At 34.7% G+C, this 25061-nt stretch overlaps 2 protein-coding genes across 2 annotated transcripts; one reads left to right on the forward strand and one right to left on the reverse strand.

Moving 5' to 3' along the window:
* Positions 1 to 932: 932 nt before the first annotated feature.
* LOC132706541 (cytochrome P450 4C1-like) lies at positions 933 to 24973 on the forward strand. Its single transcript, XM_060677921.1, has 12 exons — positions 933 to 1072; positions 3279 to 3490; positions 6636 to 6833; positions 9516 to 9698; positions 18226 to 18292; positions 18347 to 18470; positions 19388 to 19448; positions 20359 to 20456; positions 20523 to 20591; positions 20658 to 20823; positions 21069 to 21248; positions 24612 to 24973. The coding sequence occupies exons 2-12, from the start codon at positions 3280 to 3282 to the stop codon at positions 24800 to 24802; spliced, it is 1548 nt and encodes a 515-aa protein (XP_060533904.1). The 5' UTR covers positions 933 to 1072; position 3279; the 3' UTR covers positions 24803 to 24973.
* Positions 9715 to 17498, reverse strand: LOC132706542 (dnaJ homolog subfamily B member 13-like). Its single transcript, XM_060677922.1, has 2 exons — positions 17018 to 17498; positions 9715 to 13988 (listed from the first exon to the last, which is right to left on the reverse strand). The coding sequence occupies exons 1-2, from the start codon at positions 17347 to 17349 to the stop codon at positions 13322 to 13324; spliced, it is 999 nt and encodes a 332-aa protein (XP_060533905.1). The 5' UTR covers positions 17350 to 17498; the 3' UTR covers positions 9715 to 13321.
* Positions 24974 to 25061: the final 88 nt, after the last annotated feature.

Here is a 25061-nt window from a genome sequence, read left to right on the forward strand (position 1 = left end):
AAAGCTCTTCCAAGAAGCAGGTTTTTAAACGTATATGTTCTAGACTTCATAACAAAGGAGCCTGGAGGAGTTTATCATTCTTCAAGATACCATTAATTAAATCTACCGAGATGACTGCTTCAGTCACTCGTTTATTAAGAACTCGCTCCGCTTGTGCTAAATCAAACTCGTAAATTTAAATGTGTTGCTTTTTTGCACATGTCCTGTTTTTCCCTATCCCTCTTAAAGGAAGCCAACTTCGAGTTCTCTCCAATATTGATTCTTGCAAAAGAGACACACAAGTTCTTGCGCACGTCTGGAATTTCTGAGACCCAATGTTTTTGCTTATAGACGAAAAAGAGTACTTACGCTATTCTTTTTCGAGATACGCCAGGACAAAGACAAGCCAAAGAATTCCTGAGAAGTCCGTCGGCCAAATGTACATTAGACTTGCTAATTTTGAATCTTGAAAGGTTCCACCGAAACCAAGAAGTTTTCGGTAAGTTTTTAAAAGGAGAGATTAAAAACACATTTGTATCCAGCCAGGAAATTTGCAAATGAAAAAAAAAACGCACTTGACGGCAGCTACAATGCATACGAACGGTATATAGAATTCGAACCGAAGTATATACCTCGCTGGCAGACCGCGGGGTTTTTTTTCGCGAACCTGTCGATTTTCATTTGTCGCCCCGTTGCAGGACGGCGCAGTTTTCCCAGAAGCCGGCTTTACATTTTACGTATTCGCCGCAGGAATTTTCATTTAATTGTGTGCGCCGCGTATAACAAAACAACAACTGTACCAGCGTCGACAATTAGGCGAACGATATTTAGCAATTTTCTTACGGAAAACACCAAAGGACAGGGGGGCGGCGGGGTGTCCATTTTGCGTAATTGGGCGTGTTAGCGAGGAGACAAGGTGCAACTATATAATGGGTCTGTAGCTAGTGGTATCCTCCACCTTGACACGTTCAGTGGTGAAATATGAACCTCAGTTGAACGCGGTGACGGGCAGTAGTGATTCGACCAACAAATCGCGACTCCTAGTTTCCCATTTTTTTTCCTACGGTGGAGCATTTTCTATATAGTTTTACAGGTACCGTACTAAACCCGAATTTCGTACATTTTCATGTTTGTTTCAATTTATCAAGTGAATTCGAACGTGGAACGAAAAACAGTTAATTCACATTCTGACACAAAGGCCGTTGGGTCATAAAAATGCATAGACTCGCAGGAGTGAGAAGTCTATTCATGAGTAATGTTTGATTTGGTTCTTTACATCTTTACCAAATTACCAAAAAATTAAAATTCATGCTTGGAAGTTTTGGTACGTTCGTTGCAAAATTGACGAAGTTCGTATGAGGTTGGGCTCAAAATTAATTAAATTAATTTAATTAATAATTAATTTATGACACAATGCAAAAAACTACAATTGACACTAAAATTATGAAATTTTGCATTATTTTTTTAACGATTTAGGTATCCAGTGGCGTGACAATATTTAAGAAAATGCTAATAAAAACTAATAGTCAAAACTTTAGGATTTTTTGATTTCGCAAATTAAATTAGGCGCGCCTTTTTCTAGAACAACTTTTCCGAGTTGTTTTAAACGTTGGTGTGCAATATTGATAATTTCGCTACTTTTAATAAGTGGGAACTTTGGAACGTTCGCTGAATCGGAAACTAGCTTCGACTCGAAAATTCGGTAGTTTTGTATTCGAGACGACTTGGTTGTAAATTGGATGAAATTTATGAATATTTTTCGAATTTTATTGTCGTCTCGACAACGCATATATTTACGAGGGCTTAACATAATTCCACATTGTTCGTTGAAATAAAAACGCCGGATAGGCATTGAGCAGCATCATTTCAGCACGAGCAATAGATTTTCGTGTCGAAACAATAGCAGCATTATTGTAATGTGGGTCAAAGGTGTAATTAATTTACGGAACGAAAGCTATAAACCCCGTTCGAGCGAGGCGCTTTTAGGGGCGACTAAGCTCCCATCAGGGATCGCGATCTCGTGATAGGTGGACGGGTAAAATGATTAACGAACTAAGAAATGTAACGTTTTTGAAGGATATTTATTTGTTTCTGTAGCATGTATTTATTGTTTGCTTTTGGTTTTCTTTTTAACAAATAGACGGTAAGAAAATTGGAACAGATTGTGGATAAATGAGCGGCTCTGTGTCTTATGCATTTATTTTAATTTTGTGTTAAGAAAATAATCCTACTAGGTTTCTCCGAAAGACATTTTTTGCTTTCCTTTTTCTTATTTGCGCGTTATATTTCGACCGAAGTTTTGGTAATTGTGTGTTTGATAACCGCAACCCTTTTTAAGCGTTCTCAAGTTTTGTTGTTTTCTATTATTTATTCGAAAATTTTGCCACATAAGTATTGCCCAAGACAATCAGCATTTAACACTGTTTAGTATTTTCAGGATTTCTAGTATGTCTTCGTTAATTTATTTGAATATAGCCATATAGTTAGTATAAAATTTGAACTGAGGTGGCTTTTACTTGATGAAAATCCATTTTTCAAAATAAATAAGAACTGAAAGTTCAGAATTTCACGAAATTATATATTTTAACATGACAATTGTTTCGACAACACAATGTCTTTATCAAATGTGTTGTCGAAACAATTGTCATGTCAAAATATATAATATAAATAATAATAATAATAAAATAAAATATATATTTTAACATGACAATTGTTTCGACAACACAATGTCTTTATCAAATGTGTTGTCGAAACAATTGTCATGTCAAAATATATAATATAAATAATAATAATAAAATAAAATATATATTTTAACATGACAATTGTTTCGACAGCACAATGTCTTTATCAAATGTGTTGTCGGAACAATTGTCATGTCAAAATATATAATATAAATAATAATAATAAAATAAAATATATATTTTAACATGACAATTGTTTCGACAACACAATGTCTTTATCAAATGTGTTGTCGAAACAATTGTCATGTCAAAATATATAATTTCCTGAAAATCTGAAGTGTTAGCTCTTATTTCTTATTTATTTTTTCCACAAACTTAAAATCAAAATTCAACATTCCCTCGCCTTTCTTTGTTATTTTTTCCGCCATCTTGTTGTAAACAATATTACGTTTTTTCGAAAATCTTAATTTAACAATTATTGTTCAAAAACTTTTTATAATTATATTTGTTATATTAATTCCCGTGCTTATTATTTCCGTTTTCTTTGTTTTTTGTTTATGCGTAGCTTTTCTTTTTCGGTCAATTAAAGTTATTTAATCGGTGATGATTACGTTACAGAATGGCGAAACCAAAGGTGCTCCCAAATCCCAAATTGCTGGCGAGCGACGTCCAGTTGATTATATTCCTCGCTTTTTTCGTCACCCTGACTGCCTTCTACGTGAACTTTCTGTGGAGAAAACGGAAAATGTTCATCCAGTCGTGGAACGTGCCCGGACCTATTAATTTGCCGATCATCGGTGCCGCTTACCTGTTTATGTGTCGACCGGATAGTAAGAGAGCACTATACGCCCGGCGAAGGCAAACTATTGACGATAGTGTGACGTACCACGGCCCACTCAATCCAGATATTTGATATTAGTTACGGTTTATCTGTCTGTGTCGGCTTCTGACGGCAAATATCGAAATAAAAGGCAATAAAACAAGTGACTCGTCGCACTGTGGCCCCCATGCATAAACTAGGTTGCAATAAATCATTATTAAAAATGCAAAATTTGTCAATGTTGTTAAATTAAGAATATACTGAAACATATAAAAACAGTATTGCTTTCTAAAAATATTTTACCGAGAATTTTTTATAAATATCAGATGTTTAAAAGAAAGTCTATTTTCATTGCGATCGCTTCAATAAAATATCGAAGTTTTCGTACTTTTTAAATGGCTTAGTAGGCGTTGAAAACAAATGCCGCTTTAAGTATTTGACAACTGATGTCAGTCCTGTTAATTAGTTTAGACCTGTACATGCAATTAGAATGTTTGTATTTTTTCTGCGATTTGACAAGAAGTGACGGGGTAAGTACCGTTAATATTAAATTTTTCAAATTCTATAGAGAAAAAAAATATGAAGGCCAACGAGTGCCAAGCAAAAATATACATTTTTTATTAGGCAAGGGTGTAAACTACTAAAAGCTCTTAGCCAAAAATGTCGCAAATAATAGCAAAACTTATGCCAGTTAAAAATGTCAACCTCTGAGTGATAAAAATATTAACAATTAATATGCTCTTAAAGTTGTTTATCGCATGATGCACAATGAGCCAATTATATTGCATCATTTTTATGCATATTGTTTTCATCTTATACACACGTTTAAACTCAAAATTGCAAGACTACTTTTGTTTTTTCGTTTTTAGAAATGTTCGAAATATCGAAAAAAACATTGATTCAATTCTGAAGTGTCTCTAGTAAGAAAAACCTTGTAGAAGAAATATTTAAAATATTTAAGTCTTTACTCGTGGTATTATACGCCCATAACCGTCCACAAACTGCTGTACCATTCCACAGATATTATTAAACATTGTGTTGGGCCTATTGGGCAGCTCTCTGAAGAGGCCCAAGAGGCACGTCATAAACATTGCCGGCGATATCGCGAGCATCACACCCAAAAAAATTCGCGCATTGCCACGAATGATGCGAATGTTATTAGTGTCCTCTGACCCCGTTATAGCCAGTTACCGGCAAAAAACTGTAAGATCAAAAAAACCACTATCATTTGATATATTGGCTCTACTTAAAGGCCCAGAGCTTCGATGCCTTACAAAAAATGACTATTTTTCGGAGACCTCCGAATATAACTTTGAGTATATGGGTAGTGAGTCTGACATGTCATGACAGCGAGAATGACTAAAATTATATTTTACCTAGTGGGTTTTAGGTTTAAAAAAGGTATGTGAAGTAGAAAACATATCTACCAAAAGTTTATTTATAAGCCAATTCTAAGGCTTTGTCTTATCCTTTAAGTTTTTTGTGTTTAGTATGATATCTTGCTTGCTGTGTTGTTTTAATAAAATAGTTATATTTTCAATGAGTTAATTTAATTTAGATAAATAGTTCATATATTTGGAAGTTGTTAACTAGTACGTTTTCTGTTTCCATAAATACAGTTAAATTATTTCACGTGACTGTAGAAGCTTTTTGAATAGAACTGTGCAGTAATTGCAAAATGTTTCCAATTTTTTTTATTCTTGTTTTGGTATATCTTTAAAATATACTCCGAAAAATACTAATGTGGCAACGCTGGAAAGTTGAAAAAAATTGCATTATTATTTACCGGCAATGTATAGCCCCAAATAATAAATTTTTTTAAGGTATTTAAGTTACTAGAAAATAATCGAATTAATGCAACCTAGTTTGGGCAATCGGCCCACAGTGCGTCGGTATTGTAGAACAGAGTATCAGAAACGGAACTTCCTCTTCAGTTTATCAAAAGTAGAAACAATCTGGTTTTGATAAAGGATGTCCAACACTTCCACTGATATCAGTCGTCTTCTCCCTTACCCAAGAACAAATTGTTGGCTGTTGGGCTTACCCAGTAACAATAGATATGAATCTCGTAATTAGTTTTCGGGGAGGGTGTGTCAAAAGCCGAAACGGACGGATATATACCATGACCAGAAATATTGTGTTTTTACAACCGAACTCGTGATTAACTTTGCCTATTGGTTATTACTCCAAAACCGCAGCCCCTTATATAGCACCCTGTCAAGCAGATCCTTAACCGTAACCATACCAGGACCATCCTAGGAATTTTTCTACCTACACTAGCAAGCGGGATATAAGTATGTTTTGAATCTTTTTCGCCTAGTACAATTTATTACGTTTCTACATAGTTTCATTATTAATATACAAAATAATTAATATAGTAATAGTAATTTATCAGTGACTTAAAAAATCGTCACTATCGCTACTGTTGTCGCCTAGTTTTGTACCAGCTTTGTACTGATATTTTAGCTACCTCACTAAATTTTGGTGCAGTGTAATTTCTTCCAAATCATCTCAATTGGTTTAAATATACAATGATACGGGGGTAATCTCAAGATTCCATGTCACTTTTGTTGTGCTACCGAATAGCAAATATGGTCTATATACAAATCGATGAACTATGTATAAGACACAAAAATACAGAAGAATTGTTGTTAATCGATAGACACACAAGACAAAAATGATTATTTCCAAACTTACTTGTAAGACCCTTACCCTTTGAACTATCCTGTGGAAACAGCCTCGCAGGGTTAAAGCTCGAGAATCAGGTACATAAATACGTATATAAATATTACTCCGTAATATATACGAACATATTGCAATTTAGATTAAACTCCTAAGAACGATACAAATCACCTGAGGTTAAAATAAACGCTTCTACTTATTCGAAAATACCCCGCAGCAAACATCTGTTGGGATGGGTTTTACCACGGTCCTGCGAAGGTCTGCGGTTAAGGTACTGTAAAGTAGTTGAAACTTCAAAGCAATAAATCCACAATATTTTCGGTCGTACGATACTTTGAGACACACGATACAATGCCCTGTAATGGAAAATTGGATGACGTCACCGTGGTAGCACGTCCTGAATGTAACGAACAATCCTCTCTGGTTTCCTGCTCTCGGACAATCAAGAACTGTAACATTTCCGATTGTTTCAGAGATCTACAGCAGATTGACAAAGTTGCAGGCCCGATTTCCTAAGGTCACCAAACTATGGTTCGGTAGTCGTCTTCTTTATTGCCTCCAGGAGCCCAGCTACATCGAGAAGATGCTAAATAATCCGAAAATGGTCGAAAAGGACTACCTGTACAAACACCTTGTCGATTGCATAGGCCACGGATTGATGACCGCTCCAGGTTAAAACTTTAACTTGACAGCACTGTACATAGTTAAGAAAATAAGAGAAAATTTTCTCCTATTTTTATATACACGGTGCTTTTTAACTAATATAGAATCTAATTAGTAAATCTTGAGCCCCACCCCGATGCTGAATGAAAAAGGTCATCTTATCCTATCATATCATCTATGGCTAACAAGTAACGCACGTTGCCAAATGTTCGGAACATATCTGCGGCAAACATACGTTAATTGACATAAATACACTGTAAAACCTATTTGGGAGATTTATCTGATCAAAACTGATATATTGCATGTTTGACAACTCGACCATTTCTTTTTATAATGTACCCATCTCAAACATCGCTTAAAGACGTCGGTAGTTTCTCACTTTACATTTATAAAACATTACAGTTTTTTTATTCAACAATAAGGAAACTATCAAATAAGAGAATATTCTAAATTATCAAAATTACAAATACTTTTGTGGTACATTGGACGACAGTTGACTTACTTTACTTTTGGTTATTTTAAACCGTTCTGACATATAAAATTAAACGAACAAAAATATCTTTGTTAATAACAAGATGGCATTCGTACTCATAAATAAGGGTCAAACTATTGTTAAGGTGCCAGCGAAGAAGTGCAGTTTTGATTAGTTGCAATTTTGCTTAGTTCTGTCAGCTGGCTGCCTTCTTCTCTGTTTTACCCACTGCACGGCTCTCTTATGTGAGCACTCGGCAGTCTGTCAAGCGATGTTTTTCTTGCTATTGATCTCATTTCTGTAGCCATCCCGCTGTATCGGCTATTGTCCCGAAAGGATATGTTCTAATAGGTCACAACACAAGCCTTTATTATTCCAAATGACAACCCGTGACTAGAAAATTCCACCCCAAGATATTCGAACTTTGGTACTTGCTTAATTATTTCGTCATTTATTACAAATGTATTTTTTGTGTGTGTTTTTTTGTGTGTATATTTTACTCTTTTACCGTTGGTCTTCATTGTCCGAGATCAAAGTTGCACAACACACAAATTTTTATCAGTTTCGTTAAAAGCCTGTATCCTTGTCCTGCATCTTTTATATTCTGTACAATTTGATCTATTATTATTGATAGTAGAGCGCTTAGGCCGTCTCCATGTCTCTATATACTACGTGGGGTGAGTTTGTTTGTTTTTTATCAGTTCTCTCAGTCTGACACGGTCAAAGGCTCTAGCTGGGTCTAAAAACACATATACGTAGGTTTGTTGAATTGCGTAACTTTTTCTGCCCTATTTATGAAAATTATGTTAAAAAAAGTTTGTGAAAAAATTTGTTTGTTTAGAAAATTATTTTTTATTAATTTAGAAAATTAAAGTGTTTGTGAATCAGGTAGAGTTTGTTCGATCTAAATTTCACTGCGACCGCAGCGGATAACATAGCATGAAAATGTGACTTATTGAAAAATGTAGTGAAGTCACGACCGAGTTAAAAGCAAGAAGTTGAGATATTTTCTTTTATCATTTTGATTGATTAAACTATTGGCGAACAAGCGGCTTTGAAATTTAAGCTCTGAAACAGCTCAAAAATTGTAAGGCACCAGGAGAGGATCAAATCACAAGCGAGATGCTTAAAATGGGAGGAGAGACACTCAAAAAAGCACTCATAATCCTAGGGTATCGATATAGACGGGAAACGCCTCAACCACTTACGATTTGCGGATGACATCGTTCTCTTCAGCAACAACACAAATGAGTTGACAACAATGATTCAAGAACTGCTTCCCAAGCTGTAGGCCCCAAAATTAACCTCCAAAAAACTAAACTTCTGAGCCCTGACAATATAAAGCTCTCCATTGAAAATCACGAGCTAGAAAATGTCAAGGGATATATATATCTAGGACACAACATCCAGCTTGAGAAAGAAAATCAGACAGCAGAGATCACCCGAAGAATCAATCTCACCTGGATAGCATTCGGGAAACTTAGCTATATCTTCCGCAACCCGACTATACCAGTGAATTTGAAAAAGAAGGTCACAATTTGTGTATCCTCCCAGTAACAATATACGGACTCGAGACTGTGACACTTACAGGGGGCAGTGTAAATCGACTCCGAGTCTGTCAAAGAGCAATAGAGAGAGCAATGCTGGGCGTAAGCCTAAGAGAGAGGATCAGAAACGAAAAAATAAGGAGAAGAACAGGGGTCTGTGACGTTGTGGAGTCGATAGTGAGTCTCAGGTGGCGTTGGGCAGGACACGTTGCTAGAAACAATCTGAAATGGACCAAAACACTAATGCAGTGGCGTCCAAGGAGAACGAAAAGAAGTGTGGCGGGTCCTCAAGCGAGATGGATCGATGACATGCTGGAAAAAACTGGATGCAAACCGCACAGCAAAGGTTGGCATGGAAATCACTGGAAGAGACCTAGGTCCAGGAGTGGATGTCTAGAGGCTGAAGAAGAAAGAAGAAAGATTTCAATCACTCTGTGTATATTTTTAAATTTCATTTACTTTTATCTCAACCACTACATTAAAATTTGTTACAAAGGCATTTTTCGAGAAAGAAAGTTATCCAATTTCACTCGCCTGTAGACAATATTAAATATATCTCAAAAACGTTGAAACATAGTTATAAAACAATAAATATCTGTAATTGAGGAATGCCCTAATTTATTTTTACGCTACTAGGTGGGTGGAGAAAAAAAAAGTTCTTCATATTTCAGGTCCCATGTGGCGCAAGCATCGTAAGGCAATAATGCCGTCTTTTAATCAAAAAATCCTCGACTCGTTCGTCGAGGTGTTCGCCGAACAGAGTCGCGTGTTGACCGACATTTTGGAGCAGCATCGTGGCAAGAAAATGGACACTCTGACGTTGGTCGCCAGATGCACGCTCGACATTGTCTGCGGTAAGCACACTCTCGCTTCAAAACTTTCAATAAAATATTTTATGGGTCTTGAAAATACATTTCAAAAACTTTTGCGCCCGCCGTAAATGTTTGGACCATCGGAGCAATTAAATTATCCATTACAATGTAATAATTGCTTTTATGGTCAGTTGTTGATGTCCTTTTCACAGTTCTGTGGTATAACGGTATATAATTGCAGTGCTGCAGGTAAGTGAAGTAGGCCCTTAAACCAATAAAACCTAGGACCATTATGTTATTTAATTTTCTCTTAGCTCACCGATGCATGTTGCGTAAGATGTCGATCAAAAATTAAAACACTATGAGGTGGCTGGACGGATATTTTATTTTATCGATCAACATTTAAAATACATAAATGAATTCTTGGTACATGGAGCCCGTTCGAAGTAGATATGGTACGCGGTTTTGGAAATACGACGCGCGTTAGTGACGTCATCATTAGCTATCTTTCTAAGAATGTCTTTTTATACATTGTTTTCCACTTAAGAACTGCACACACTTGTGACGTTTTTGTTTATGGATCAATTTCGATAATTTCTTTTGTTGGATAGACCTCTTAAAAATTAAAAAAATAAATAAATTGGCAACGAATTCTTATTCAGGGGTACATTTACGCATTTACGCCCCGCTTAAGGCTGCACATCGTTGTAAAATCTTTGATTGCGGTTTCATTTTGATAACTTTTTTTGTTGGAAACATCTCTCAAAAACGCACCAAAACCTTATGTTTCTTTTTACATCAACCTAATTTTTGATGTCAAATATCGAAAAGTGTCAACGAATTTTTATTCAGGACCACATAAAACCAACTATCTTATAATTATTTTTTGCTGGATTTTTATAGAGCATCGATTAAAGTCAAACTGATACAGTTATTTGAAGCGAAAATTCGAGAAGTACTTTTAGAGATTTTCTCAAATTGAAAATTTCAACAGATTCGTATTCAGGACTACCTAAAAGTAACTAGACCAAAGTTTTTAATGTTTTAAAAAATAAATATTGTAACCCTTGCAAATAACGATTATTTTGTATGTGATTTAAGATATTACAAATTTGTGGTGGTTTTACAAAGGATACAGTATGCCGACGTCAATCAATTTTGACGTTTCTGTTATTTTTGTTATTAGATGAGAATTAAAAAAAAAAAGAATTATCAAAATTGAGCCATAAACAAACATTCTTCAGGAGTAATGCTTAAGCGAGGCGCCCTCTATATTTCGAGCATCCTGTATTCGAACATAAGTTTTATGTAGTCCTAAATAAGAATTCGTTTACACTTTAATCTTAAAGAAATCCTTAATAGCCTTGACTTCAGGTAGATGTAACAAGAAGCATAAGGTTTTATTGCTTTTTTGAGAGATCTATCCAACAAAAAAAAAATCAAACCGTAATCAAAAACGTAAACGATATTTCAAATACCCTCTATTGAAACATTGGTTCAGTTTAGTTCTAGGTACTCCTGCGAATTTATTCATTTTTTTTTAATCCGCAATAGCACTCTCTCCTCTCTCTTTTGTTAAATAATCTCAGTTGGCCATGACTTTAACTTGAAACAATAAGCAAAACAAGGTTTTAGTGCATGTTTCAGAGACCTATCCAACAAAAAAAAATCAAAATTGAACCATGATTTTACATGAGTGTACAATTTTTTTTTATAAGATTCGAATCGAAAATCTTCGGTATCGATTCGATCCCTTCATATTTATAGTCACCAAAAAACACACAAACAAAAACTTCTCGATTTCGTTGAGGAAATTTTGGATGATCTCCAACACAAGATGCAAATTTACAAAAAAATATGGAGGAAATTAATCTTCTAAAAGATGATAATTTTATTAGGGTGTTACTTATCTCTACTGAACTTCACTTAGAAGATCGTTTAATTTCTTGATTATATTCGCACCTTCCCTACGAGATCAATATTAGATGTTAAAAGTAATATTTCTGCAAATATGCTTTGGTTTTAATGTTATATTTATATATGAAGGGGACAACAAAATTAAAAATCTGTAACCTTAAATATCACAGAGCATTTATTTTCTACTTATTTATTATGTCAATAGAAACTCCAGTGCGTAGAGCCTTAGATATAGACGCGTCTCGAATACTGTAAGAATTGAATTGTCAAATGTTCTCCCACGCAGTATTAGAATTAAATAAATCCAAGTACTAATGGTTTGAGAGAAGGCAGTTTCGTAAGGCTTCTTAAAATTTATAAATAACTATGAAATATTATTTCCAAAAACTTTGGTTCACGCACGCAAAGATATAAATTTATTTTTTTCACTGTTTGGTTCAGAAGTTTTTATACCTCCCAAACTTTTTCCAATTTCCTTTTTAATATTGAAGTTACGTTGTGAGTACAGAGATGGGTAAGACTAAATCTTTGAAATTATGCCCGGAATTTTGTACAGGTCTCGCCTAAAAAACAATGAATACGAACACCTGTGCATTTGTAATGATACTATGATTTTAAGTTTCCATTCCCTTCCCAGGTAACAGAGGGACGTCAAAATGACGTCATTAAATATTCACCAAATGACGAAAATGACGTTATATATTACGTAAGCAGGACGTGAAATGGACCTACTAATGTCTCTGACTAATGATCATCTAAGTGATGTGTTTTTTACATCAATTAATGTGTTCAATTTTTGTCAGTTAAGTGACATCTTTTTTACGTCAACTTAAAGTGAGATTTTGGTCATTACTGCCGAAGAATGTAACGATTTTTAAATTGTTTTTTTTTCCTTTTTGGCGCGGGAAAAAAGAGTAAATTAAAGTAAGTGAAGTGAATTAAATTAAATTAAATAAAGCTGAGCTTTTCTTTTAAAAAAATAGTAATGGAAGTATAATTATCAGGGACTTCTATTTGATTTTTTCACGAAAATTAGTATTTTTCATTTTGACTTACCCTGTATAAATGATTTGGACTAACTTCAAGACGAATATAGACGGTAGTATTTTATAAAATTATAGGTAAAATAAAATTACAGTTGTTGGAAACCGCGTCAAAAATATAGGTTATTAAACACAGGGTGTAAATCCGAAAACACTCGGTATAGACCATAAGAACCCCATATTTGGCGATTGAGTATAAAAGGTAGTGCCATAATATACAAGGTGTTCAATTGAAAATATATAAGTGTGATTTTCCATACATTTATTAATCACCCTGTATATTTGAAAATAATTATAAATTGTTTCTTTTAATCTCATCTATACCTTTTGTATTCAACATTTGTCTGAAAATAATAATAAACGAGATACATTATTTTGACACACTATTTGGACATTCTCCTACGTCATAGTTTTAAATAGAAAAATTTGGTAATAGTTTAAGTTAATTATTTAGTTTAAAGTCCATATCTGGAATTGATCAATTCATTTTATGGCGACATTCTGAGGTCATTTTTGTAATATATCCTTTTTTTGACGTCAATTTGACGTGTTTTTCGGACCATTCACGAGTAACTACCACTTATGACTCGAAAATGAGGTCACTTTGACGAGCGTCTGCTACTTGGGGTAAACTAATAAAATGAAATGCCGCGTTTGGGATATATAACTTTTAATGACGCCAAAACAACGACATCGATGAGTGGATTAAACTACGCTCGGTAATTGTTCGCTCTCCTTCACCCTCTTCATTTTATCCGCCAAAACCACTCGGTTGACTTGATTTTGTAGTGTTGTTCCTGTCTTTATCGCCCCGAATGCTTCTTTGAGCATCTGCTTCGACGCAGCAGTCAAATATTCAGGGAACTCGACCTCAAACTCGAGAATCAGGTTTCCGCTCTCGGGATACCGTTCCAATATCGGCAATCCTTCGCCAACCACGATTTTCTTATAAGTGGGTGTCACCACGTCCGTTAATGGCACCCTGATCACCCTACGATCGATCGTGGTGATAGTGACAACGGATCCGATTAGGGCGTCTTCGAGTGACACCTTCACCGTCATCACCAAATCGTCGCCGCGTCTCGCGAACGTATCGTCCGGCTTGTCTTCAGTTACGAATATGACGTCGGCCGGTAAAAAGGCGGGGTCGTCGTCCCCTTCGTCGGCGAACACTATTTCGGTACCCGCCCTCAGGCCCGGCTGGATCGGTATCGTTAAAATTTTCTCTCTCGGTTCGGTTCTGTCGCGACGCGCGTCGACGTACGTCAGTCGACGTATCTTCATTTTCTTCACGCCGCCGAAGAACACCTCGCGCAACGTCAACGCCAACGGGTGCGTGACGGGTGGCTGTTTCGGTAATTTTGCCGCGTAGCTGTTTCGTGGTTTAAACGGTTATTCAAAAAATTTCGAAGTAACGGATCGACAAGGAGTTTCGTTGTTTTATTATTTGGCGCACCGCGGTCGGATTTTGTAAAAACAATTTGCAAAAAAGTGCAATTTTTATATTGCGATGACGCAGATACGTGAAAGCTAAGAAAATGTTTTCATTAAATTAGGATATTATTAATTATTTAATGTGATAGCATATTTTTATGTTTTATATTATTATTTTATATTATATGAAGTTAATAATTATCATTAATAACATAAATTCTCAAGAACTTGTAAAAATTATTACTTCATTTAATGTAAGATTTCATATTTTCGATTTACCCTGTATAACGTTCGTAAATTTTTTTTATGTCAGTGTTTTAGTGCAAAATTTTATACGAAATCCGATCACGGTGTTCCGGTACGTTGGTAAATAAAGCAGGAAATCAACGGGAAGCTAATCAAGTGACCTTTGCATCAAGCGTGTTACTTTTTTATACCGGGTGTCTATCTTTTAAAGCTAATCTGTTTCTTGTTTCGTTACGTAAATACTTATTTGTAAAAAACATTCAGCTGAATACTGCACCCTCCTTTTTTTGAAACAGGTGAGTGATGGTTAGTTTGGCTTTGTATCGCCATCTGTAGGTGAGTGGCGAAATTTCTCTCATTAGTTTGGATTCGGCAAATCTTTGGTTAGAACCTGTTCCGCGATCTGTCGATGATGTGATTTCGTTATCTTAAGGTTTCCTCGAGGGTCGGAGGCTGCAAAAGTCGTCACTCCTTCCTACTAATTGGGTTATACGAAGCATGTTTATGTATTTTTTTCAGATTTCATTTTAAAACTTTCATTTGGTTGTTAGTTATCCCTTGATAATTTTTTTTGGTTATTTGGGTTTACTTGGTGTCAGTTTAGAATCGATTGGCAGAGTGGAAACATGGTAAGTTGGTGGTTAGCAATATGCACATAAAAGTTTTTTTAACCTTTTGTCGGACCGCAAAAAGTCAAGAGGTTATTTTTACTAAGTAATAAATCGCGATTTTTAAAATGTAAATTATTTTTGAAAAAAGCAACGGCGTACCATCGGCATTTTCCTTTACGAGTTCGCCGTTTTTATCCTCTACAGTTCTCTTACATTCCGGTCCCCTACTCTTAGATCTCTCTCAATCATCGCATGTCCAATGTATGTCTCCCATCTTGGTGCCGGCCGTCCTATTCATCTTCTCCCTGAAGGTTCCCATTCCAGTAATCGTTTTGGCCACCTGTGTTCTGCCATTCTTTGTACGTGACCATACCATTGATTTCTAATTTCCTTATTACCGAGCATTCTATTCCCATTCGTTGGCAAATTTCTGCAGTTCTTATTTTGTCAGTTCTTGTGACTTGTAGACATCTTCTCATAAATTCCAATCCGACCGTTCTATTTTTATAATTATAATTTGATATTTTGTATTATGCTTTGGAAAATTCTTTTTTTGTTTTCTTTAGTGAGTGTATTGTTCCATATCAGTTCCATGTTCAGTCCCCACAGTTCGTATTCTTCCTTTAGCTTTCTTATCATGTATGTACCATGTCCTCTTTTTCTTGTGCTAAAAATAACTTGATCATCCGCGAAAAGTATTTCCTTGTATCGGTATGACCATCCTTCTGCACTTCTTATACATATAAATAAAAAATATAATGATATTATATATACGATTTTGTTATTTACTTGGATACGCGAAAAACAAATGAAAATCGTAACGGAGAGGTGTTTCTTTTGTTAACTAAAGATGGAGTGTTGACAAGTAAATTTAAAAATAATATTTTGCTAAATTACCTGGAAAAAATAAATATAGATCTTAACAGTTTTAAAAATTTAAAGCTGATTATTTTTTTCTAAATTTACGCTGTTTGTTAAAAATAATAAAAAAAATTGATAGTATTCTTTATAACATTGTTAAAAAAATAAAATTTTATTAATAATAATCACAATAAAATAACATAAATAATAATAAAATTTGTTTTATAATATTTTGTACTATTATTTTAAATTATCACTGATAAAACCTTCAACGCAGTTCGAGACGCTCGGCAGCGCTTCGCTTTCGCAGCGCTCGGCGCGCTGTCATAAATAAATTAATTTTGTTTAAACTAATGGCGAGCAGTGAAATTTTCTTCCGGAAGCTTAAACTTAAATGGATAAAGAAAATGACCGATAAAAAAAACATGATTTTTTTTATCAGGAAATTAGTTAAATTTTCATTTGTTAACTTATGATATATGTAACTTATGTATATATTCTTAAAATATAGACATGGATGTTGAAAATTTCATAAATTTCTGTCTGACGGTTGATTTTTAATCCATTTTTTAATTAAAAGTGCTTAAAATTTTCATTATAAAAAAAATGTTGTTAAAATCAAATTTAAAAACACCGTTTGGGGGGATCAAATTTCCATCATAAGTACTTATAAAAAATATATATAGATCAAGTTTTTATGATCAAGTGTTAAATGGGGGGGGGAGTCCACTGCTCATGTATATTCTTATGCTGGAATTTGGTATCGGTTATTAACAAGTCATGTTCTCGACATATTTCCAATATTCTATTTCCATTGTCATTTTTATCTTCATCTTCTCCGAATCGTCCCGCTATGTCTTCGTCTTCCTTTCTTACATGACCATTAAAATCTCCAATTAACGCGATATCTTGTCCTTTATAGTGTCCAGTATATCGTTTAACGTATTAAAGAGTTCTTTCTGTACTCGAGTTGCATTGTTGCTCATTTCATATGCTCCATGTATTGTTACTGATTGTCCAAACATTTTCATCTTGATTTTCAGTATTCAGTATTAGTTTCGATAAAAATATTGAGTACCATGCTTACCCACATGCCGTTGACTAAAGTATAAAAAAAAAACTATGTCGTTGTTGTTGACCTCTACCAAAACAAAATATCTAAAGCAGTTACAATTAAAATGAGAAGAAACGAACCTAAATCGACTTGAAATTATCTAAGAAATCACACCCTGTATATAAAATTCATTACCGGTATTCGACCGGGTGCCCAGGCACCAAGAGGTCGGCGTACGGCGAATCTGTGCCGAAGAAACACCGGTAAGTCTTGATCGGGTCGCCGTGGTAGCGGTAGTTTTTCTTCAAACCCTCTTCGCCAAATCGATCGAAAATCGCCCGGGTTGCGGGATCCACGAGGACTTCGTAGGCCTCGCCGATGATGGCGAACACCTGCCCCGAGTCGCTCCCGCGCACCCTCTGAGGATTGAACTCGAGCGCCAGCTTACGGTACGCGCGTTTGATCTCCAGGTCGTTACTGGTCCGCGGTATTTGGAGTACTCCGTAGTAGTCGATGCCCATGGTCATTTGGTCGTTGACGTTGACGTTGACTGATGACGTTATATAAAAAGTATACGCGGCAATATACCCGGCGATAGCGATGTTTAAAACCCGTCTTCTGCAAAACTTTTCTCATAGATATGTAGATTGTTTTATTTTAGTGAATGTTTACAGCACGTCTAAGTACAAAAAAATGTAATTATAAAAATTATATATATATATATATATATATATATATATATATATATATATATATATATATATATATATATATATATATATATATATATATATATATATATATATATATATATATATATATATATATATATATATATATATATATATATATATATATATATATATATATATATATATATATATATATATATATATATATAAGATATATTGAAAAATCTAATTTGTTTTGGTTGGTTCAATCTCGATAGTGAATTTTATACGATTATGTAATTAATTAATGTAATTTAAAAAAAAATTCAATTGTCTGTCCGTTCCAACAAAGCAAGCAAAGATATCATCCACGTATCTGTACCACCATAAAAAAAATTTACTTAAAGGATGTTCTAGTATGATATTTTCCAAATTATCCATAAAAATGTCGGCTAACAAGGGACTAAGTGGGTTTCAAATAATCAAACCTTCTTTAGAGATATAAATCTGTCCATTAAATTCAAAATAATTTTGATCTAAAGATACTATTAAGCAATCTAATAAATCTTGTTTCACCAGTGAGTTAACCTGTTTCCGGGTAAAAACTACTAAATCTATCACATCCATAGGCGGAATACAATTTATTAAATTTGAAACGAGTTACCGTTTTGGAATTATCGAAACATATTACTAGTAGTAACGTTTTTTTTTTTAATTATTTTTCCCCGCCAGAGACGGCAATGGGCCTGCAGTTGAGCATCCAGAAAACCGATGCGGAATACGCTATACTGTTCGACAAGTAAGTCGTTTATCAATATAGGCGACTCCCCGTGAAGTTACCGCATTGTTTCAGAATCATGGAATTGTGTTTCATAAAAATTTTCCACATCTGGAATCACAACGAGTTCGTGTGGAACCTTGGAAGCGGTCGTTTGCTAAAAGAATACCTGCGGCGTTTCAACCAACTGGCACAGAAGGTAAAAAATGAAACCGTAGTGTCGTCGGATATACTCTGTACCGGCTTAAGCATTTTCTAGTTTTCTTTCTTTCTATGTTCCGGACGCGCTTTTTTCTTTCCTACTACGCGTCAACACGTTCATTGCCCGAATGTTGGGGATAAAATTTCTCTGTTGATCTTTTCAAAGTAGAGCGCTACACCGAACCCAAATTTAGTACACTGCAGTTTTTAAATATGTTTCATCCAATAATTATATAAATAATAATAAATAATAAAAACTAAGAAAGAAATATATGAATAAATTCAGCAAAACAATTATACAATTTACGGTTTTATTTAAAAGAAATTTACTTTGTTTAATGAATTATAGTTTACGCAGTTTGATTAGAGATTTAATTAATTAACTTTTTTGATACGAAAAAGACAGAAGGGAAGAGGAAAAAGATTAAGTAATACTGCAATTTTTTTATATTTTCACCAGAAAGTAGCAGCCAGTTTTTGCAACAAAAAAACACCGCAAAGCACAAAAACAGAATAAGTATATGTAAACTTGCCTGAATTAAGGAAAAAAGGTAACTAAACTTTTTGTTTTTTGTTTTTTTTTTTAAATAATATAATTTTTTTAAATACGTACCTGCAGGTTTTTCCTCCATTTTAAATTGTTATATGTAAAAATTCAGTATTAATTTCAGATATTCAGTAAGTCCTAGCTTTAAATTAATATAACAACCAAATAATCCAGATAATTAAGTGCTTAATCACGTAATGAAAACAAATATTGTTTGGACTTCTTATTTTTTGATTATCGATGTCACCTACCTGCGAAATTTCGTAGGAGGAACGTCGACCTGTTACAATTTGAGCCGGTACGGAGTATACTTGAGTCACGGTTTGCGCGATTGATCGATATAGTGTTTTTCAACGGTTGCATTATAGGTGATCGAGGAGAAAATGGAACTGAAAAAGAGGCGGAAAAATTCCGAGGCCAAAGTCGAAGGTAAAACGGCATTTGGTACCGAGTATTTTCTCCTAGCTATATACGGAGTCTCTCGAAATTATTCATTATACCGTGTGTCAAAATCATTATTTTATATAATACTTTTCGGAGTGCCCCGCATAAATATTGATATCGTAGTTTGGGTTTTTGTTCTCATTGTTTTTCATTGCTATGCACGCAGGTATTATAATAATTAAAAATAGCCGATTAAACTTTAAAAAAAAACGGGAAAGTAAAAAAACAGCAAAGGAAAGGAAAGGAAAAGCATTTATTTTTAGTTATTATTTTTTTCTTTTTCTTCTCACGTTTTTGTGCTTGTTTCTGTTCTTTTTAGCTTGGCGAATGAAAAAAAGTCCCAAATAATTTTGAAACATGTTGAAAATGAATAAGGAAATGGGGGTTTGGGGTTATGCTTCAGATTACAAAAATGTTTATTTATTTGAAACGGCGACGTTGCAATAATTATTAAAAAAAAAATGAAACAATCGAGTCGAGCTGAAACACACTTGCAAAATGTTTTTTAAATGCACTAACTCAGATTGATAATAACAATAATAACACATATAAATTAACTACAGTCAAGTTCTCAAATTCAAATATTTGTTAAATACAATATCAGCAATACCATAGAATCAATTGGTAAAAGAGTTTAAGTTAGTTTAATATTTCCCAATGGCCGACATGACATGACGTCATAAGGCGTTTTCGCTCTGGACTTGAAGTCCCGCATATTAATAAAAATAATTATCAAATAGACTTGTTTTGCTTCGTGCCTAACCCTTATGCCGTTTGATCTGATCTGATCGTGGACGGGCTGACGAAATTTGTTGACTGGAAAAAGCCTTTGAGAAAAATCGCTTTCGTTTTGGAAAATGGCCATTAATTTTGAGACACTCCGTATATATTTCAGATGCGCCCAAGAGATTGGCGTTCTTGGATCTGATCATGCAGAATTCCGATTTTTCGGCAATCGAATTACGGGACGAGGTGAACATCTTCCTATTTGCCGTGAGTTTGCCGATGCCGAAACGGTGGCGGCAGTATCTTTTTTTTATATCGTTGTTGTTATTTTAGGGCACCGACACAACGGCCTCGTCGCTTAGTTTCTTGCTCGCCGTTTTGGGCATGTTTCAGGATATCCAGGTCGGTTTTTTTTGTTTTGAAAAAAAAAAGTCGCCTAAAGGCGAAGTGGCTAAATAAAAATTTCAGGGCAAAGTGTACAACGAGGTGATAGAGATAATGGGTCACGATAGGTTGCCCGAGTACAAGGATTTACCACTTATGAAGTACACGGAGAGGGTTATCAAGGAAACCCTCAGGCTGTTTCCTGTAGGGGCGTTTTTCCTTAGGGCCGCCACGGAGGATCTCGATTTGGGCGAGTTTTCTTTTTTAAAATGATCATTTTTTCGACAATTGGCATCTTTCTTCGTTTTCGGAACTTTCCGGAAAATTTTAATAAGTATTTTTTTTCTACACGTTTCAATAGTTATTATAAAAAAAAACATATGAGCGCTTAGAGGACAAGCGGTATAATATACGGAGAGTTAACCAAAAGTGTTCTGTAAACGAACATTCGTTAAAATTTTATTCTCAATGTTCTATGTTTTTTTTTTTTTGTAGGCGACATAGTCATGCCTAAGGGGTCGTCGGCATTCTTCGGTACCGTTTTCATCCATCGCAATCCCAAGTACTGGCCCGACCCGCTAAAGTTTGATCCGGACCGGTTTCTACCCGAGGAAATCGCAAAACGGCACCCATGCACGTACATACCCTTCTCGTACGGGCCCAGGAATTGCATCGGTGAGTGACGTTTCCGTCTCATCTATGTCACGCGCACGCCTCTGCATTTTTAGCACTTTATTCATGCATTTGTGGGAATAAGGAACGAATTTAACCAAAATTAGCTGCCAAATGCAACGGAGCCAGATCTCCCCGATAGTTGTGGAAATATTTTAATGTCAAGTAGGGACCTTTCGTTGACATTTACAAATACTCTGTACATTGTTGTCCCGGCTGGACAAGGTCTTTGCCTTCTTTACAACAATAACTTACTAACGCTTTTTTGGTTTATAGTGGCGGTTGACTATATTTATTTTAGAACAAACATACATTCGTTTATTTTATTATTGTTCAAACAATAATAAAAAATTAGTTTTGATCTAACGAATTCTCTTAAAATATAACATTTCCTTATTTTGAAAATTCTATGAAAAGCTTAAAACCTGTAAATAAACTAAGGTTAAACCAGTTGATATCAAAAATATATTGGGAAAAGATTAACTCACATCAACGTAAATAAGACATTCAAACAAATATATCATGTTTTTTTTTTTTTAAATTAATTGAACCGTTTTTTTTTCTGTATTCAACCATACTGTTTTTTATATTCTGAGGCAACCTATTAAAAACCTTAAAGCACGCTAATGTTGGAAGTTTTTCTATTAAAGATAGTTGATAGTTCAGATGTGTCAAGAGTTGTTAGTTTAAATTTATCTTGATTTTAATGCAGTAGTTGAAGTAAAAATATTTCTATATAGGGATACAAATTTTGTTCGACATGACCTCATACCTTTTTTTCAGTTTTAAAATTAAGATTCTATATCATATTTAAGTCCAGCCTCCAAATCTTAAATGAAATTTTAAATTGAAGAATTGGATCTAGGAAAGGTTTAGCGTCACACCAAATTATTATGTGCTTTTGTGTTTAAAAGGATATGGTCTGTTCATAGATATAAGAAAGTGACCAATTGTTTTTCAATGGGTGGTCATTAACATACAATGCAACAAGATTATTACCTAAAGTTTCGGAATTTAAATTCAGGTAAAATTGTGGTCCGTAATACCTATCTGTGTTTAATATTCTTTAGTTTGGTATACTACTTAGTTTAAGTTCATTAGTAATTATTCTTATGTGCGAATTATGCAAAATATGTGCGAGTCTAGTGTATCTCAAGAGATGCTCCCGCCCAAATGTAGAAAACACTATTCTATTGAGACTGCGCAATCAAAAAAAGGTAAAATAATAATTATTTTGCATGCTGGCGTTAAAGATGGTTGGATTTCAAATGGCCTTTCTCTGCCAGGTAAAATTGTGGTCCGCAATAGAAAATAATTTTATACCTACCTGTGTTTAATATTCTTTGGTTTGGTATACCACTTAGTTTAAGTTTATTAGTAATCATTCTTATTTCGTGTGTAACACAGTGTGTGTTGAATGGTGTGCGAATTATGCTAAATATGTGCGAGTCTAGTGTATCTCAGGAGATGCTCCCGCCCAAATGTAGAAAACACTATTCTATTGAGACTAAGGAAGTTAAAAACAATGTTTATTTGACTCTCATTGAACGTGAAGAAAGACCACATTGCCTAAAATTCCAACATCAACTGTATGGAAAATTGTGAATAATCCCATTTCAGCGAGGAAAAAAAAAGCGATGCTGACATTTTCTCGAGTGTAGATGAAAGTGATCGAGATATAATACAAACAAAGCGCGCGTACATTAGATATCTTAGGAGGCTTGAAAAAGATGAAACCGGTGTTAAATGTGGCAGAACTATCTTATGCAAGTGTATTCAAAACATGGGTTTTATATTTCAAAAAATTGATAAAAGGCAAGTTTTAATGGAATCTTCTAGAATTCGGAAATGGCGACCGGAATATCTGGTTCGACACTTATGATACCCCGGAAAAGGGTCGGGTTGACTCAACTGATAAGTGTAAAACAAACACGTCATCACAAAGAGGTAAAAGAATAACTATTTTCCATGCCTGGCTCTAAAGATGGCTGAATTCCAAATGGACTTTCTCTATCTGCGAAAAATATTAAAGAAGATTCTTCTCTGGATTACCATGAAGACACCACCGCCGATTTATTTGAAAGTTGGTTTAAAAACAAGCGGGTTCCAAACATTCCTCCTAATAGCGTCATTGTAATGGACAATGCAAGTTATCACAAAAGACAGTTGACTAAAACCCCTGCCCCACGCGATCCAAAAACGACATTTTTTTCACGAAGATTATACCAAAAAGCAATTAATTCAGGTTCTACAAAGCTTGAACCTACAAAAGGAATACGTATGTGATCATTATTTTAAAAAATCTAGGGCATGCAGTTTTAAGGCTTCCACCTTACCACTGTATATTTAATCCCATTGAACATGATTGGCACCAAATGAAATCTGCCATTCGTCGTAAACCGATCTAGCGTGCGGGAAGCGTCATTTTACTACGTCACGAATTTTGACGTTTATCAATTCTGACGGCCATGTCAGTGAATGTATTCGTGTTGTTTTGCAAAAATGTATCTAAAAACTGACGGTCGTAGAAAAAGTATAATATGCAAAGCGTTCGGTAAACTTTTTTACTCACTCGTTTATTAAAAGCTCGTGAGTCAAATGCCGTTTACCGCACTTGTTGCATAATATACTATTTTCACCGTGTTAATTCCAATGTCCTTAAACTTATAGAAACCGAAGTTTTTAACATCCCTCCACAAAGTTGGGCAAATTGTGTTAAACATATAGAAAAAGCAGAACAATCGTATACCGTATTGGAAATCATATATGCGATGGCGATGATAGCGATAGTGATACTGATGTATTATGTGAATAATTTTAAGTAATTTAAATAGGTAATAAAAATAATTTGTAATGTTATTTTAGATTTAAACATAAATACATACATAAGTATGTATTTATGTATGTATAGTATGTTTCCTTTTCGGCCATATTTTATTCTTACGGCTCGCCCGGGTCTTTCCTTAATTCGTATCAGTTAGTCACTTTCTCATATCTATGAACAGACTTTATAAATAAATTTTAAATGTGCCATCGGTATACGTGTGATTTTGATGTTCGTCACATAAACATTATACGGCTCGTCTCGGATGGGGATAATAACATTGCTTCCATTTTCGCGTGAGCGAACGCATATATCATCATCAGTCAACATTGTGTTTTCAGTGTGTCATTGTGTTATATTTACACTCGGTGGAAGTGCATTAAGTTTATATAGTTCATCTTAATCTTGTCATTTTCACCTTATCGCCGCAGGTAAGTATGCCTTATTAACGGCGTGTGTGCAGGAAATGGAAAAAAGCGTTACATAAAATTAGTAGTAGTAGTAAAAAAAAAAAAAAAAGTGCCGCGACGATTTCGTTAAAGGCATGAGGTACGCGATGATGGCGATGAAGACGATAGTGGCGAACGTGATACGGCGCATGCGCATTTACTGCGATTACAAATCGATCGAGGAGATTCAGTTGAAAACCAATATCGTGCTGAGATTCCGCGACGGTTGCAAAACGTCGATGGAACTTAGGGAGGTGGACAACGCCAGGGAAAAGAATGCCTAAAACTTACGAACCTCTCAATTAAAAGTTCGACGCGAATGGTACTTGGCGTTCGATGGGAAGCAGAATTTTTGACGAATTTTTTTTTCGGAGACGTTAAACTCGAACACCCGGTACGGTTGAATACCTATATATTTTTTAATTGGACAAAAAAATACAACAAGTCGTCTGTGATATATGTTTTATTTCTTAAGGGGTACAGTAACTATGTGCTTGATTGCCATTTTTCCGTTTTTTTTTTTACAACATAAATTTGGAGTCG

Source organism: Cylas formicarius, unplaced genomic scaffold (genome assembly GCF_029955315.1).
Source record: "Cylas formicarius isolate icCylForm1 unplaced genomic scaffold, icCylForm1.1 PGA_scaffold_8__14_contigs__length_24414737, whole genome shotgun sequence".
NCBI classification, from domain to species: Eukaryota; Metazoa; Arthropoda; class Insecta; order Coleoptera; family Brentidae; genus Cylas; species Cylas formicarius.

Coding starts and splice junctions, on each gene's coding strand:
- LOC132706542 (XM_060677922.1), bottom strand. CDS start 17,349: ATGACCATGGGCATCGACTACTACGGAGTACTCCAAATACCGCGGACC. Junction 13,989..17,017: donor GGGCACCCGGTCGAATACCG/GTAATGAATTTT, acceptor ACCACGAAACAG/CTACGCGGCAAAATTACCGA.
- LOC132706541 (XM_060677921.1), top strand. CDS start 3,280: ATGGCGAAACCAAAGGTGCTCCCAAATCCCAAATTGCTGGCGAGCGAC. Junction 6,834..9,515: donor CGGATTGATGACCGCTCCAG/GTTAAAACTTTA, acceptor TTCATATTTCAG/GTCCCATGTGGCGCAAGCAT. Junction 20,824..21,068: donor CACGGAGGATCTCGATTTGG/GCGAGTTTTCTT, acceptor TTTTTTTTGTAG/GCGACATAGTCATGCCTAAG.